The sequence below is a fragment of the Tupaia chinensis genome, unplaced genomic scaffold (genome assembly GCF_000334495.1).
Source record: "Tupaia chinensis unplaced genomic scaffold, TupChi_1.0 Scaffold000117_2, whole genome shotgun sequence".
In the NCBI taxonomy this organism is placed as follows: Eukaryota; Metazoa; Chordata; class Mammalia; order Scandentia; family Tupaiidae; genus Tupaia; species Tupaia belangeri.
In genome coordinates this window covers 3,015,950-3,034,250 of record NW_006159583.1, presented here as the reverse complement: position 1 = coordinate 3,034,250, position 18,301 = coordinate 3,015,950, and the positions used below count along the sequence as shown (strand labels likewise).

The 18,301-nt window shown below is 38.7% G+C and overlaps 1 protein-coding gene across 1 annotated transcript in view; it reads right to left on the bottom strand.

The window, feature by feature from the left end:
- L3MBTL3 (L3MBTL histone methyl-lysine binding protein 3) overlaps positions 1-18,301 on the bottom strand; it is a 139,636-nt gene that overhangs the window by 42,269 nt on the left and 79,066 nt on the right. The window contains exons 17-18 of the mRNA XM_006144270.2: positions 9,937-10,051; positions 9,387-9,489 (exon numbers count right to left, since the gene is read on the bottom strand). Coding sequence (XP_006144332.1) covers positions 9,387-9,489; positions 9,937-10,051 — 218 coding nt within the window. The remainder of the gene's footprint in view (positions 1-9,386; positions 9,490-9,936; positions 10,052-18,301) is intronic.

Genomic DNA, 18,301 nt, shown 5'->3' with positions numbered 1-18,301 from the left:
ATCTCCAGAACTACCGAGCAACCTCTCTGTCTCAGGCCCCCAATAAACACTACACTCTCTAACTGCTTAACTTCCTCGTTTTGGGGGATGCTTTCTTAAATCCAGAAATGGCTTGGATGTTAGGTAAATTATACTTGAATCGTATGTACTCTTTTCTTCAATTTAGGTAACAGAATCTTGAGAGTCATCAAGGGAAAATTTTTCATCAGTGCATTATCGACCTTCTATCAATGGAATCTGATACTTCCTGGGGACAGGAGAAAAGGGAAGAGTCTGAAAATGCTCCCAAGTGATTCTGATGATAGCTTACAAAATTTACCACAGACATCTTAAAAGTAAAAACCTTTATTTTCTTTAACCTCATTCTACTGTAGACAAGTATTTATGCCAAAGAAGAAAGTAAGTAACATCTGACTATGTGCTGACATAAATTTATGTGAAGTTTACCTAGCAATAATAACAAAACCTGTAGCCAGTGACATTTATGGAGCACTTAGTATATATCAAACACTGTGCTAATTGCTTCACATGTAATGTTTTATTTAATCTTAACACCCTAAGAGGAAGGTATTTTATGTGACAAATTAAGGCTAAAAATGATTATGGAAGTTTGGTCTTTAATCATTCATTCATCTGTTCAACAAGTATTTATCAAGTATCTAGTTAAGGGTTGATTACCTGTCAACGCACTGAAAACACAGTGGTTAATAAAGAGACAAGCACTGGTCACCTGGAACTGACAGTGGGATGGACAATACGCAATTACTCGAATAAATAAGTCAGATGATTCTGCTTGGTCATCAGTGCCATGAAGAAGAAAATACAATGTCATGTCAGAGGAGACGTGAGGCTGCTGCGACAGAGTGGTGAGGAAGGCCTCCCGAAAGGTCAGGAAGAAGACTGAGGTCAGTCCTTAAGGGAACGGCATTCCAAAAGTGGGAGGAGCGAAATAAACACAGAAAAGCTTGGCATGTTTGATGGAAAGGAAGACCAGGTTAGTTAGAGTGTGGCGGCAAGGGCAGCTGGATGACAGAAAAGCAGGTTGGGGAGAGATCATGGAAGGCCGAGGCGCCACAGTTAGGAATTTCTATTTTTAGTTTGGGTTGGATCTAAAGCTTCTGGAGGACCTTCAGATAAGGGAACAAGAAGGTCTGACCAACTATATAAAAGGAGCACTCTGGATGCTTTGCGAAGAAAAGATTTCAAGGGGACAGGACGAGAAAAGTCACTTAGGAGTAAAGACAGGGTGACTTGGATTTGTGAGGTGGAAATGGAGAAAAAAAGAAATAGGACAGTCACACTATCTCCGGTGATCCCAAGAGGATCTGCAAATAGATGGAAGATGGGACACGACAGAAAGGCAGGCAAGATAAACTTTAGGTTTTGGGTTTGAATAACTGGGTGGTGGGACCAGCAGTTAGCGTAATGGCTATGCCACTGGACTCCCACGTAGTCGACCACAGTTCGAGTCCCAGACCCGGTGGCTTAAATTCATGCAGGGCGCGTGTGCATGCATGCCCAAGATCCCGAGAGGAGAATGGAGGAGGGATTTCGGCATGGCCATCCCATCTAGGGGGTGATTTCTCACTTTCTGTCTCTCTGTCTGTCTGGTGAGCGCACACGCCCTATGGCAAAAACCTCTTCAAAAAAAGAAAACAAAAAAAGAAGTGGGTGGTAACAGAGATGTCATTCTAAAAATTGTTTTCTAGGAGATGAAAATGGCTAGGGAGTAAATCTGGGGGCAAAACCAGGAATTGCGGGATGCTTATTAGACACCCAACAGAGATGCTGCTTGCCCAAGGTCACGCAGCAATGAAACAGCTCAGAGAAAGGACCACACTATCTTATTCATCGCACTGAGCACAGGCATCCCGTATTGTCTCATTCTGTTCATTTGATAATAATGTGAAGGGAAATCCACCACAAACGGTGGGGTCTCTTTCAAACACAGTCCTTCTAATCCTTCAGGGGATCCTCCAGGTGATCCTTGTACTAATCCAAGTTCATGGATACAAGTGACCAAAAGCAATTCCACCTCACTTGATCAGGAAAACAGAACAAAACAAACTTCTGGAAAGAGCATCTGATACTTCCCTAGGAAGGCTAGAAAATCAGGCATGGGGAGGAGGAAAGGTACAATCAGCACACCCTCCCAGAAATGGTCTGCACAGGATGCTGCTGTTGGGGTCCAGCGCTCCTGTCACCGTCCTCAGGCCCCAGTCACTCTCAGCCCCTGACCTACTCCCCAGTGCCATGGAGGCTGCAAACACAGAGTCTGACTTGCCTTCACATTACGTCTCAAGACAGAAAACCCCGATGGTGGCATCTGACTGGGTACATTTAGGTCTTCTGCTTCTAGTACAACTGCCAAAGGCCTGAGAAAGGGAAGAGGGTCCATTCCCTTAAGGGAGGTGGCACCCCACCTAACATTGATCTTGATTTCAAAGGTCTGCTGCACATTTCTATTCAGATGCCCTTGGGTCACATCACAAAAAAAAAAATCAAACATGTTTAAAACAAAATGATCATTTTTAAGGAATCCTGCTCCTTCTTCCTTCCACCCCTACCCTCTCCCTGCCAAAGAGAAAGATAAAAAACATAACTAGCTCCTCCTGCTGCTCCTGATTCTGTCTCAGACAAAGGAAATATATTAACACAGCCTCAGATCCCAGTTATCTTTGAACCCATTCTGTTCTTTGTTCCTCATAGTGCATATTTTTATTGCAAATTTATCTATCTGAATTTTGTGATTGCAGAAAAAAAATCCAAAGTTGTTTTTGTTTGTTTGTTTGTTTGTTTTTTCCCACTTCTTCTAACAAACATATATACTGTTATCTCTGGAACATCATAACCATCATTGTGCTTTACTCATCACTGAATACCTGGCTTCATGACTATTGAATAACTACTTGTACATTTACCTTGGAATTGTATTGGACATGGATAAATGGAAGAAATTGAGAGGTCCTATTCAGAACCCTAACCACCTCCCATGCTGGGAAGACAGGCAGGCTTCTTCAATGAGCTGAGTCTTCAACAGAGAGCTGTAGTTATACTTACAGTGCGGACAACCTATATTATCAACTCTATGAGGGCAACGCCTTCACCTATTTGTTGAATAAATGAAGGAGAAAGGTCTCTCCAGATCACCATGTGTAAACCTGGACAGCTGAGAAAAAAGCAAGACTGCTGACCAAAATAAGACGTCCTGTCAAAACACCTCATCTTATAGTTATTTTTTTGGAAGAAATAGATTGCCAGGGACAGAGAGAAATTTCAAACTCGCAACCTAAAGTAGAGAGAAATAACTGCAGCCCTCAAAGCAGTCATTTAGGGACCAGATGGTGGTGCAGCAGTAAAACCCGAGGCTGACCCACATAGGAAGTTCTAGGTTCACATCCAGAGACCTCCCTGAATACACCAGGCATGTGTGTGCCCACAATTTGGGGCTGGCGGAGGCAAGGGGTAGACCCTGATAGAAATGTTCTTTTTCTGTGAGTCTCTATTGCTCATGGAAGAAATAAAGACTTAAAAAAAATCAACCTGCCAGTACCACCTTTGAGTAAGACGCTGTCGCCTGCCTTCTATATGGCACATGGCGAACATGCACCGTGCACTTAACTGTGTCAGGCACTATTCTAAGCCCTTTACATAAACTAGCCCTGTATTTATCATGCCACTTCCATTGAGCGGATACTATTGTTGCCCATTTTTCAAATAGAAGCCCTGGCACAGAAAGGTTAAGTATCAGCGTGAGATCATAGAGCTTGGTAAAATAATAATTTTTTTAAAGAGGTTTTGGCTATGGGGTAATGCACTCTCCAGAGAGACGGACAGAGACAGAGAGACAGAAAGCGAGAAATTACCCCCCAGGGGGGATGGCCACACCAGAATCTCTTCTCCATTCTCCTCTCGGGATCTTGGGCACGCACGTACACACACCCAGCATGAGTTTAAGCCACTGGGTCCAGGACTCGAACCGCGATTGACTACATGGGAGTCCAGCGACATAGCCATTATGCTAACTGCTGGTCCCTAGGCTTAAGCATTTCTAATTTCTCTAAGTTTCTAGAACAAAATTTTAGAAGACCAGCTTGTCACATAACCTGTATGTATTCTGTCATGGGTACACACATGCATACATACATATACCCCTCTGCTGCTATGCAGTTCCTCAGAGAGCACAGGGATAGTCACTAAGATTATCACTGTTCTCTACAATAAGGACTTTATTAGGGTGCAGCCTATTCCACCAGCAAATTATTCTGTATCAGCTATCTATACAGATACTTGCAGCACAGGTCCCTCTGAGAAGGCTGTCTTTCCTAGGAAAGATGGGCCCAGCTCCCTTGGTAAGGTGAAGGGACTACCTAATGTACTGTCACCATAAAAACTCATTTAACTGTAAAGATATTTATTTAAAAAATTAGGCAACATCTCCATTTTTCTAAGTACTCACATAATCATTTTCACACTCCACCCTGACAAAAACCAGTAATGATATGTGAGGCAGGCTCTATCAGGCCACTGTGCCTTACAGGAGTGCCTAATTCTAACCTGTTTCCTGGCTTTAAGTTTTAAGCAAAGCTCTCTTAGCATTTGTTTTATTTTGATTTACTAAAGCTAAAACTACTTTTCTTGAAATTAAAAAAAAAATTTAAAAATACCTATTTAATAACCACAGTAAGCTATATAGCATCAGCCAGGTGCTACTATATATATACTTTTCCACTCAGAGTTTCATGCCTAAAGTCAGACATGTGTTCACAGATAGGTATATACCAGCTGAATTTGCTATTGAAAGTAGTTAGATTAAGATATTTTGTGAATAAATGAAATGGTGGGGGGGGTTAGTATTAAAGACCAGCCCAATACCGCAAGTATTGGGCACTACCCAGAGGATGCAGGATCCCATTTGGACAACCACGGTTTGAGTCCTGGCTCCACAGGTTTCATGCTGGGTATGCATACATGTGCCTGGGATCCTGAGCAGATAGAGAATTGGAGTAAGGGGGATTGCAGGATGACCAGGCCTCATTGTGTGGTGCTTCTTTTTTTCTCTCTCATATTCTCTAGCATTAAAACAAACAAACAAACAAACCAGTCAGCCAGCCAAGCCAGCAAGCCAAATAGCGACTTAAGAACTCTCTAGGCCTGGGCTGAATCCTGGTTCTGCCAGTGTATGTTCTTGGGCACTCCCTTAATCATTCCAAATCTGTCTCCTCACCTGTAAAAAAGGGGTTCAAATAGGGCCTAATTCACAGAGTGGCTGTGAGAACTAAATGAGATCACACATATAAGTCCTTAGAACAGGGTCTGGCACAAAGAACATCATCTAAAATGCCTACTAATTATTGTTATTTAAAAGGAGAAGAAAAATTCACTTTAACCCTACGGTGTAAAAGGACATCAGCAAACATGAACATTAAAGAATCTATAATGGGCTTCAATTATAAAGGCTTCTGCTTCCTACTGCTACTTTCCAAATGCTGTTCTATCACAATCTGTCTCACCTAGACTAGCCGCCTTAGAAGCAGAGCCCCTCTCCACTGCACAGCCCACCTCACCTGGTATGTGGCACAAAGCAGGTGCCCATGGGGTTTGTTCAGTGGATGGATAGATGGTAAATCAATAGAATGTCTACAGTTTACAGGTACATATTCAGTTCGTTCTTTTCTAAGTTTATTTCCATGAGTCAGAGAGACTGAGAGAGAAAAACAGACACACGAGAGCAATGACAGCACCTCCAACAGGATCTTGACATTGTGATCCACCCTCACCTTCAGCAAGGCCCGAATCATGGGCATACTCAGGCCTGCCATACTCAGTGAGGTCTCTTCTCAAACCATTAGCCTCCCCTGTAGGTCAGCCTCACGGAGTGTCACATTTCATCACTGCACTTTGGCTCCTGGAGTTAGCATTTCTTAAAACATTTCATGGACCATAGGTATCCTTAGGAGTTGTGGGCAACACTCTCTGTTTTGTCTTTTCTTGTTTAATTTCTCTAAGATCACATCTTACATAGAAAAGATTCACGTCTGAAGGCACTAGCTATATAGACTATGTACTTTTATGTAACTGTAGTTCTCTTTTGATCTTTTCCCATTTTGACTTCTTGCTGAACTAAATGAATGAACTCATAGAAGGAAAACACCATGACACAACCAATATTAATGTTTCCTTACTAGAAATTTATTACAGAATTAAGCAATCTGCCTACTGAATCTTCCTAGAGATGATAATACATATCCAACTTACTGATCATTTATAATACAACATCAAAAAGTCACTTTCTCAAAATTCAATGTTGATACACATATTCTGTATATAACAGTTCTTAAATCAAATTCAACTATTATACTCTTCGGAGAAGGTAAAAATAAATGCTAGTCAAAACACAGTCTTTCACTTATGTGTTCATAAAACTGACTATTCTTGCTAAAAGAGCAACTTTCCTTATTATCTAAGCAAAGAATGCATGTTTTGATTTATGCAGTTTCTCAGTAAATTAATCCAAAGAGAATTTTCTCATTATGTTTTTCTAAACACAGCATTCTGGGCAAGGACAAAAGTAAGTGCCAGTGAAATGAACCTTTCAAAGAATATCCATGAGGCAGCAAGCTATTCTACAAGTCTACTAATAAAATGGAAAACAGGCTGTGCATGTTAAAGATTAATATCCTGCCAGAGAAAAAGAGCTTTCAGTGTACTAAATAGGACAACATCGTCAGGAAGTCTAAGAAAGCCCAGTTCCAAGACTGACGAGAAGGGCAGATAGGACAGGCTGGCCCCTCCCACTAGCTCTGTGAATCATATCCTCCCGTCCAGAGGCCTGAGTCAACCACTGGCACTGCCCACGGCACAGACCCTGCTAGTTATGTCCTAAATGTGATAAGAAAATGAAAAGAACCTATTTATCAATACTTGTCTTTCAGCCATATAATGTGTACTTCTTCCTGTCCTTTCAAGAAAAAGAGTAATTCTTTATTATGGTTCCACTTACACTGAACGAGTTTTTTTTTTTTTTTTAACCACTTTTCTCCATAAAGATCTTCCATGAAGCACCTCATAATTTCTCCTTTCTATTAACAAGTACGACAGTGCATCAATACCTCAGAAATAGCCAGTGAAACTTGGTGAGAAGGAACTGGGCCAGCTGAGGGACCCTCAGAGGTCCACCTGCACACCTGGGGAAAGGTGGTTCAAAAATGGCTGAGCCATCAGGGAGGGGACACAAACTGCACCATGAAACTTGCAAGCCTCTCCACTCAGTCCTAAAGCTCTACTAAGGGCATGATGGACATTGCTATGAGGTTTCTTTCTCTTGGAGCCCAAATGAAAACTTCAAGTCTTCAGTTGCATCCCAACAACATATTGTCGGAATTCATACATTCCAAACATTTCTTGGTTCTTTTCTAAACTTCATCATTTGAGCAAATTGCCTATAGCACAATGAACATCTTGACACCTTATAGAAACCAAAGTTTTGATACTAGTTATTAGAGTTGATCTTTGAACAATGTACAGGGTAGGGTGCCATTTCTTCCATGCAGATGAAAATCTGATCATGCCTTTTGACTGCTTGTAAACTTTATTTATTGCCTACTGTGTTGATGGGAAGCCTTACCAATAACATAAACAACTGATCAACACGTATTTTTTAAAATGTATTATATACTGAAATTTTACAATCAAGTGAGCAAGGGAAAATAATGAAAATACATTTACAATTTTATTTAAAAAATCTGCATATAAATGAATCTTGTGTTGCTTGTGGATCAACTGTATTTTATAACTTACATTTTAATTAAATCACGTAGCTTTTATAGTTCCATGAGCGTAAAAGTTCTTTGAAGTTTGAGTCTGTGACTAACTCACTGAATGGTGCTTTGAGAAGGCAGCTGGGGGAGTTGTCAAGAGCTTAGACACTTGAATTACACTGGGCTCCCCCTTACCAGCTGTTAAGTAAGGCAATGACTAAACCTTTCCAATGCCATGGTAGCTTCATCAAAAACTGGGGGCAAATAACAACTCCTATGTTATAGTGCAGTTTTGAAGGGTTACCCAATACATATAAAAGCATCTAGAGCAATTCTCACCCAGAATAAGCAAACACTTAATAAATGTTAGTTGTTCTTACCTCCCCCCAAAAAAACTGCTGCTCCAAAACATTTGCTAGATGAAAGAATTTCTGAATACATAATGGAAATTTAGTATGTGTATGAATTATTTCTGGCATTTAGATTCATAGAATGTCTGGAAAATAATCCAGCTGCCTCCACTATGCAATATTCAATAAATTCTACAATGCAATATTTTAAACTTGGCTTAAGTTAATCATACAACTTGGAGGTTGCAGCCGTATGAGCAATGAAAAGAATTTTTTAATGGGTGCTTGCAAATGGAATCATCACTCTGTCTATGATCAGGCCTTATACTCTGTAGCATACTAAACCTTATTAAAAAATTAGGAAGGAGTATTGCAAAAGGAAGATATGCAGGATTTGGGGTTGCAGAGACGAAAGAAAGCGGAAACTATATCCAGATGAAAACAATTAGACCAATTTTGCAAACCTATTAACTCTTGGAGAAACATATAGTGCAATCTTCAGAATTTTTAAAGACCTACATTAACAGTGTGTAAAAAATAGATAAGCAGGGAATCATTCTTATTGGGCAATCTAATTAACATGCAATTAGAACTTACAAACTAACTGATTATTATTTCAAAATATACAGAAGGGAGGTGATGGTTTTGCCTTAAAAATCTCAGTTAAAGCACACCCATTTTTTACTACTTAATCATATTTTTAAAGGTCTAAAGATCCCCAAACCAACTAAGGAATATATCAAATTTCAAATGAACAACTTTGGTTTCTTTTTAAAGTCACTTATGGGTAAGAAAATAATAAAAAAAAAACACTTTCTGACCAGTTATTTTCATATTTGACTATGTATATCATGTCTTTTGTGATCTTTGCTACTAATCTATAATAATCTCATGTCTCACTGTTCAAACTGTTGAGTCATCCAATCATATAATATTTTACCAAAAGATTTCTCTTCTCTTATTATTAATGGCCAACTCAAAAATAACTATCACAGAAGCCAAGTTTCTATAAAACCAGTCAGATTGCCAAGAAAAGACTAATAGCTAGAGTAAATCTATTTTAAATTGTGAATGTATTTTTCTCCAGGAAGATTTAACTATAGATACACCCTTTCATTTTTACAGGGTCACCATGGCAACCACATTTCATATGGATCTGAATTTAAAATTAGTTCACATACATAGTATATATGGAAATGATTATCTTGTACATACATGAGACAAGTACAATCTATTTCATGTGCAGAAATCCTTATGTGAGGGACAGCATCCATACCTGTGAGGACCCAGATGCCTGGCTCTTTTAAAATGGCCAACTCCTTTACAGCCTGGGGTTGAGCACCCTCCATGTTCTGAAGCTTCCATCAATTCTAAGGGGCCTGTGTAAATGCAAAACAAGAGAGAAGAGACAAAAAGTTAAGCAAAAGACTGAGAATTAAATGTCTAGGATCAGAACAGGGAAGAAGAAAAATTCCTAAACCTCTGGGTCAGGAGGTGGTGTGGTGGTTAAGGCATGTGGAGTCCAGCACCTTAACCACTATATCACCCGCTGGCCCTGAACATTAAATTCTCATAGTCTGACAAACTGTCTGCTTCTGCATAAAAGAGAATCACGTACGCTTTACTTTCTCACACATTCATTTTTATTTTCTTTCGTGTCTTTGTAACTACAGTAATTAAAAATGTAGTAGGAGAAAAAGGATTCTATAGAAAAAATGTAAAGTAGAAAGAAGAGTACAAAAAGGAGGGAAAGCAATAAAAATAATATTATGCATGCTACATAAGAAACGATAAACATTTTTTCAAGCTATCATCGTGTCTCTTACTCAAAGGAGGTTGGAGAGGATGTCCGGTTTTTGAACACCAGCCCACTGGATGGATATCAGGAGAATCTGCATCTAGCCAGTAATCGTAGCAACTATTCCACCCATCGAAGTGAACCTAGATAACAAAAGGAAATTAACAGTACAAATGAACAGTAAAACATTTACACAGCAAAGGTGTTGCCCACAGCATAATTATTTTCATTCTAATTGAGTTAATATTCAATAAATCATTTAAATTACTTAAAATATTTCAAATCACAGAATTAGAAAAAAGGCACTTTTGAACTGTTTTATTTTCGACAAATTATCTAACCATCAATAAGTGCCTTGCCCAGGGCACTTTCAGGGAAACTGCTGCACAGATATCATTCAATACTATGAACAATTTGGGTAAAGAGGTATGTTCGAACACCGTCAACATAAAACTCCTAGTAAATATTCCTTAAGTAATTAATAAATCAGGGAAAGAAGTGAGGGAAGGCAGAAAGGAAGACTGGAGAGGCAGAGGACAGGAGAACCTTTAAAGTAAATGTCAAATCCACTATAAATATGCTGAAAAAGACCCTTTTTATTTTTAATTTTTATTATTTTTTTGGTATTCATGAAAGTATGTGCATGCATACATGAGTGAGAGTAAGAGGTGGAAAGAAAGCTGGAGGTAGAAGAAACCTCCCCAGTCCACAGGGTCTGGTCATTTGGTGCTTCCCTTCCTTCAGCTCATCAGACCTTGGGCAGGCGCATGTGTGCTTGGCATCTTTCAGGCTAACCAGGGCAGAAATTCAAACCAAGGTTGCCATGGGGGATCAGGTTCTCTTAAGCAGTATGTTACCACTGTGCCACAGAGCTGGCCTAAGACTTTTTTTTATTTCCCACAAATTCTGTGCCCTACTAGAAACACATCTAATTTGTAGCTGCCTTTGTAAGCAAGATGCCATATTCAAATTTCATGAAAGAAAAGATTGATCAATTTCATTACATAAACACTTAAGCTTCAGTGTGACAAATATTACCACAAACAAAATGGAAGACCCACAAGAAACTGTAAAAACACAGTTGCTACACATGTACCAAGGTACTCTCTTCCTTAATTTATAAAAACATATATCAATATAAAATGAAATACCCAACAGAAAGATTAAAGATAAATACAAATGGCTTATTACCAGGAAAATATATATAATCCATGAACATATAAAAAGAAAAATAATTTCATTTATAACTGAAAAACTACAAATTAAAATTACGAGATGCAATGAAAAAGATGTAATTCCTCTATCTGCCAAAAAGGTTCACATTTTGGTAATTCCTATAGCTGTAACTTATGAGAATAAATGGGCATTCTCATAGACCACTGATAGCAAAATTAATTGGTGAGATGTTTCTGGAGCACTATTTGGCAGTAACAATAAACACTTAAAATACATTATCTTTTGGGACCAGCAGATGGTAATGGTTATGTCACTCAATCCCTTGTAGATGACTGCAGTTTGAGTCCTGGACCTGACGGCATGAAACTTAAACTGGGCACATGTGCATGCATGCCCAAGATTCCAAGAGGAGAATGGAGAAGAAGGAACTACAGTGTGGCCATCCCCTCCGGGGGGTGATTTTCTGCTTACCGTCTCTCTTTCTCTGTCTCTCTGGAAAATGCATGGACCCTATAGCAAAAATCTCTCCAAAAAATTATCTTTGGGCCAGTAAGTAGATCCTACATGGCTAGCTCCTCAGTTCAAATCTCAAACCTGGTGACTTGAAAAACACTCCAGGTATATGTATGCCCAAACTTCTGAGAGGACAATGAAGGAGAAAGGACTGTGGAGTGGTCATCACCAGGGGGTGATTTCTTACTTTACCCCTCTCTCTCTCTGGTAAGGACACACTCTATGGCAAAATTCTAAAACAAAACAAAACATTATCTTTGACTTGATAATTTCAATAATCTGTTGTTTGTAGTTGAAAACAACGAACAGTAATCACAGTATCCACTGTGAGGAGACTAGTTAAATAAATTAGGGTATATTCATTCATATGATGCAATAGTGTGCAGTTATTAAAAGCACACATATATATGGGCTGAAATAATGTCCTTTGCAATGAATCCACTTTCTCTAGCTTTTAAATCAGCTAATTCTAGTATCGAAACCTCACAGAATTCCATAGCTAGAAGAAAATAAGTATACTGTCGTAAAGAGGAGCAGAGACTCACAAAGATTAACTGGTTAGCTGATAGTCACAAAGCTAGTTAGGAGTAACCAGATCTAGAATGACAAGTTCCAAAATAAAATCATGCGCTATTCAAATACACTGAATATAAAAACGGTACTTAAAAGTTAGTACAAAACAACCCTTTCCTTTCCCTTGTTCAAAAATGACATTAAAATAACATCAAGAATAATATTCATATGAAAATTTTGTGACAGCGTCAACTTAAAATCAATTCCACCAATAAATTGGTAATCATAATTTATAGTGTTAAGGCAGGTTTTTTTTCTCCTTCCCCCCACCCGTTTACTTCTCTCACGAGAAGGAGGAAAGGAGAGGAGATGGAGACAAGCACCCTAACAATCTCACACCACGAGTCCCTCCTCCCTAGCCTTCCCAATCAGTCACTATCAGCAGGTGACCACGCCCTTGCTCTCTCATGTGGACGCAGCGTCACCTGAGCAGCATATGACCACTTGCCACCAAGTAGGTCCAAAGTAAGTTTTAAGCATTCTAATTTTCAACTGATCATGAAGTGGTTGCCTTTTCTGTTTTATTTATTTATTTATTAACTTCTGGAAGGCATGTGCACTCACCAGAGAGAGACAGAAAGAGAGAGAGGAGAGACAAAATGCCTCCCAAAGGGGTGTGGTCACATTGCAATCCCTTTTCCTCCATTTCTCCATCCTGTCAGGATTTTAGGCATACATGCACACATCCCTGGTGTGACTTTTGAGCCAAGATGGCCACAATTCAAACCACAGTTGGCCATGCAGGACCCGGCTCAGTGCTTAACGATGAACAGTGCTTAACCGTGCACAGTGCGCGGTGCTTACCCACTGTGCTAGGGGCCGGTGCCATCGTTTTCTACTCTTGTCATCTCTGAGTTTCAGTTCTTTTATACTGGAATCAAGGTTCACATAATTCATATACCTTTTATTATAAACAACTAAATTTTATAAAATGTAGCTATCTTGCTATAGTAAATAACATAAATAACCCTCACAAGTAAATTTGTTCATCCTAGATATATGCCAAAATTCCCTGAGACTATGGAAAGAAAATGAAAAGATGGAGTTCACAATGGGAGGCTCTCAGTCTCTAGGTCTGGCTTGGGTCTTGTCACCTGGATGTTATTTACTAAACTTCTAGGTCACTCTGATATGCACTCAAAAAGGAGACCCACTGACACTAAGCAGGACAGTGCTGTACAGCGATACAGTCTCCAAAAATCTTACCACTAACAAAAGAGTTCCTTTTTAATTAATTCCTCAGCTATAACTAGTAACACAAAGAATGTTTATGCTCACGCTATTTTATCTGACAATAATATGCCCGCTCCCAGTTCATCTAAACTAACATTTCAGTTTGAAATTTAAGAGAGATCTACCTAGGATTACTATCTTAGTATACCTTACACACTACCGATAATTCTAACATTGCCCACAAACAAGGCTGGTAGGTAATAGGTAACTTTGACATTTTTAGTAGTTGAAACCCTTAAACAGGGCCAATTTTCATGCATAAAATTTAGTATAGCCACTGTAGACAGAGATAATAAAATTCTCTCTGATAGGTAGCAAATAGACTCTAAAATATGCTATATGAAATTATAGAGATATGTGCAAAATATTTCCTTTAATTAATATTCTCATTTTAGAAACTCAGATTAAATAATAATTTTATTAAGGTTTGTACGGTTTCATCTCATCTTTGGAAACTTTTGACATCAGCCCTTGGCATTCAGAGGTTTTAAACAAAAACTTCACAGTATAGTTATATTCAATGACAGTTCTCCTTTTGCTGGGTACTATTTTGAAATGAAATCAAATCATTAATAAAGAGCAAAAAGGGAGTAAGATATATAAATATATAATATAAATATTTAAAGCTTTTACAAATGCAGAAAAGAAATAAAAATATTTACAATACTGTACCACTATAAATATGATTATACATAAAGGCAATTTGGCAACAATGCTGAATTCAACTAAAATTCTAAGAAAATAAGCCTATTATGGCTCAAAGTTCAATACACATGACTTGGTTCAAATATTTAAATTTACAGTTCAGGGTACTGAATACATGTTACCTACAATTATAATTTGAACCCTTAATTAGAACTTCACACTTGTTATTGACAATTTTAAGACAGATATATTTTTTTAAAAAAAGACATATTTTAAAAGCACACCATTTCTTAAAAGAAAAAGATTTGATTGGCATTTTTGTTCATGTCAAGGGCAACTCAGTAAAACACATTTTATTTAGACCCAAGTACTTATCCATTCTGTTCTGAAATTAAAGTTCTATTTGTAAAAGTATAAGGATAACAGAAAAGAAAAGTAGCTGACAGTTGGGAAATGACCATCATGTGTTTGGAGGGTAAAAACTGGTGAAAGAACTTTGATGTACTGAGGAGAGTGGGTGCGCTGGAGCCAGCATGCCCAGAGAAGAGAACCAGGACCAGAGGCAAACTGGTTCACGCTGCAGAACCCAAGGAGAACTCAACCTGAAGGCAGCAGATGGGTGAGGAGGAGGGTGTGAAAAACATCAGGACTGGTTCAAAGTCTGAACAAGGAGAGGCCCCTAGATCCACTCCCTCTTCTCTCCCCTCTCCCTGAGGCAAGGATGCCTTCTGCAACTCTGCAGAAAAGTCACTATACTTTCTTCAGAAATAGAATCCCAGATCTCTAAACTCCAGGACAAAAGGGATATGGTGGGGGGTTGGCTGGAAAGTAAAGGGATGGAAAAAGCATCTGCATATTCCAACCTGATTCTCCTCCTGACTGACAGAGGGTGGCCAGGCTCAGCGTTCCCCAGGAAGGCTGAGGAAAGAGACCAGCAGAAAGTGAAAGGCTCCAGAGGCCAACAATGTGGAACTCCCTGTGAAAAGGCTGGATCTCTGTTTTGTTAGTTACAGTAAAGCCCACCAGTCTCACATCCAGCCATGGAAATAGCTTATTTTTGGTGCCATTTTTTTTTTTTTTTTGCAGTGCGAACAACCACCCAACGCATGAGGAGATCCTCCAACATGCAAGCAGAGGTAAAGCTAATTAAGGAAGAACCGGGAGGAAAGAAGCAGAGAATCAAAAACAATCACTATTATCTTCAGATAAAAGCAATATTACTTTGGAAAATAAAAAGAAGATCCTATTTTAAAGGGGTAGGATTACAAAATAAGAAAAAACATCATAAATTTTTTTTTAATTAGTTAAAAATTAAATATAAGGGGCCGGCCAGTGGCATGGTGGTTAAGGCGGCTGGATTCCCACATGGCCGACCGTGGTTTGAGTCCCAGACCTGGTGGCTTGCTTTCTTACTCTCTCTCTCTGTCCTTCTCTGGTCAAAGTAAAATGAGTAGATAAATAAAGTTAAAAAAATTATTATTTTTAAAAATGCAATATAAGGTTTAGAAAATAGAGCAGATATCTTGAAGCAAGAATTTTTAGTCAGAGATGCATAAGAAAAAAATATTAAAAAATCAATCCAAGAGGATCAGGCTCAATATCAGATTTAACTAATTTCCAGAAAGAGAACACAAACTAGGAAAGAGAAAGTTACCAAAGCAACAATACAAGAATATTTACCAAATGAAGAACATGAAATGCTGTAGTGATAAGGCACTGGTCCTTGATCTGACAAATGAAAAAGATCCTCATAACAGGACACACCACTGCAAAACCTCAGAACATCAGGGAAAGGGAGATGGGCCTTAGCAACTCCAGAAAGAAAAGGTTGATCACTCAAAGAGAAGGAATCGCAATAGTCTTAGATGTGTAAGAAGCCAACAAATAACAGGACAACAAAACAAAACAAAACAAAACAAAACAAAACAAAACAAAGAAATGTGAGAAGATGGCAGAACAATGTTTTTAACACCTAAGGGTAAATATTTATCTGGAATTTTGTACCTACTTATAGTACGAGTCAAATGTAAAGTTAGAATATGGCATTTACAGACATGCATGCAGTCAAAAACTATGCTCCGGCAGCCAACAGGTGGCACGGTGGTTAAGAGACTGGATTTTCACATGGCCAATGGTGGTTTGAGTACCGGACCTGGTAGCTTGCTTCCTCACTTTCCCTCTTTCTCTCTGGTGAGTGCATGTGCCTAAGAGCAACTTAAATAATAGTAACGATAAATAAAATTAAATAAATAATCTTAAAAGGGGAAAAATATGTTCCATTGGGCCAGTAAACTTCATGCTAGTATTTAAGGAACTAGATCCCACATGACCAACTTGATGAGTTCAATTCCCAAGCCCAGTAGCTTGAAATACACACTGGGTCTTTGTGTTTGCATGCCCAAATCCTGAAGGGAGAATTGAAAAGAAGGGACTGCTATGTGGCCATCTCTCCGAGGGGTGATGCCTTACTTTCCCTCTCTATAACTTACTGTGTCTCCCTGGCAAGTGCGTGCACCCAATGTCAAAAAAAAAAAGCTTTCCATTCACTTTTAGAAAGATGCAAAATGTTTAAGCAAGATAAAAGTACACACTTTGAAAAACAAAAAGTGAACCAGGAAAACGAAATACAATTTAGTCTGTCAGCTAAGAGAAGTCTCAGACTACAAGCTAGGTCAAACTTAAAGTAAAACCACTCATATTATAATAGGTGGCTGCTAAACTGTGGGAAAAAGAATTCAAGATGAACATATAAATAGAGGGACCAGCAGTTAGCGTAATGGCTATGTCACTGGATTCCCACGTAGTCGACTGCGGTTCGCGTCCTGGACCTGATGGTGCGTGTTCGTGCGTGCCCAAGATCCCGAGAGGAGAATGGAGAAGGGACTGCGGCGTGGCCATCCCCCCTGGGGGGTGATTTCTTGCTTTCTATCTCTCTGTCTCTCTCTGTCTGTCCGGCGAACGCACGTGCCCTATAGCTAAAACCTCTCCAAACAAAACAAAACAAAACAAAGATGCAAATAGAATGCTGAAAAATACACGAGTTTATGACTCAAAGATACATCAGGTCTATGAGAGCATTAGTGAAAACCTAAGAAGATAGAAAATTAAAAAAAAATAATAACATAAAGAAATTACTGACTCCAGGTAAAACAGAAAGTCATAAGGGAAGAACTATTTTTATCAGCAGTGAACAAAATGTATTTATTTATAAAAAGAACATAGATGAGTGCAAAAAACCAAAACAACAACAACAAAACCACAACAAATATGAAAGAATTACTGAACAGATAAACAGAAAGGAAGATCTAAATTGGGAACTCTCATAACAGGAAAGAGATAAACCATATTTAAGATCACAAACTCAGTTCCTAACACAAGTAACGAGAAAGGGTTGAAAATGATTATCCTGACTGAATCATTATACACTGCATTCTTAAACTGCAAAAATCACATTGTACGTCCACTATTATGTTAATTTTAAAAACAAAATAAAAAAAGTATTGTGTTTTCTGTCACCAAAAGCATAAAGAAGAGAAGAAAAATATTCTGGCTATTTTTCAACAGCATCTGATAAAACATACAAAAGTTTTTAAAAATCTTTACTAACTCAAGTTGTGAAATATTCTACATTATTTATTAAATAATGTAAAGTTAATTGTATTTATGGGTGTCTTTTAACCTTGGAGAATTTAAAATATTAAGTTCATAACTCAAGTCTTATATTTTCCTCTTCTTTCTTTTTTTTAAGCCACCCGGTCTGGGACGCAAACCGCGGTCGACTACGTGGGAGTCCAGCGACACAGCCATTACACCAACTGCTGGTCCCTTTTCTGCTTCTTTCTAAAAGAAGAAAAATGGGCTTTCTTGCTGTATCATCTCCCATTTTATTATGAAAAATGACTACTATTGGTGGTTTTTATATCCTCAGAAGTCTTGATGAATTCTGAAACTGACACTATCACCTGTTGACTGACTTTTTGAGGACTGCAAAAACACACAGGTATCTGCTCAGATGTTCATCTATAGTTATAAAATTCAATACAGTAGTTATGAAAAGATCAACTGTATACCCCAGAGCCAGCCTTTTCAGGTGTTGAGGATTAACCAGGATGTTAGATTAGAAAGAGAGCTTAGGGGCTAGCAAATGGCATAGAGGTTATGTCACTGGACTCCCACGTGGCTGACCTTGGTTTGAGTCCTGGACTCGGTGGCTTGAAACTCATGCTGGGTAAATACGTATGTGTGCCCAAGAT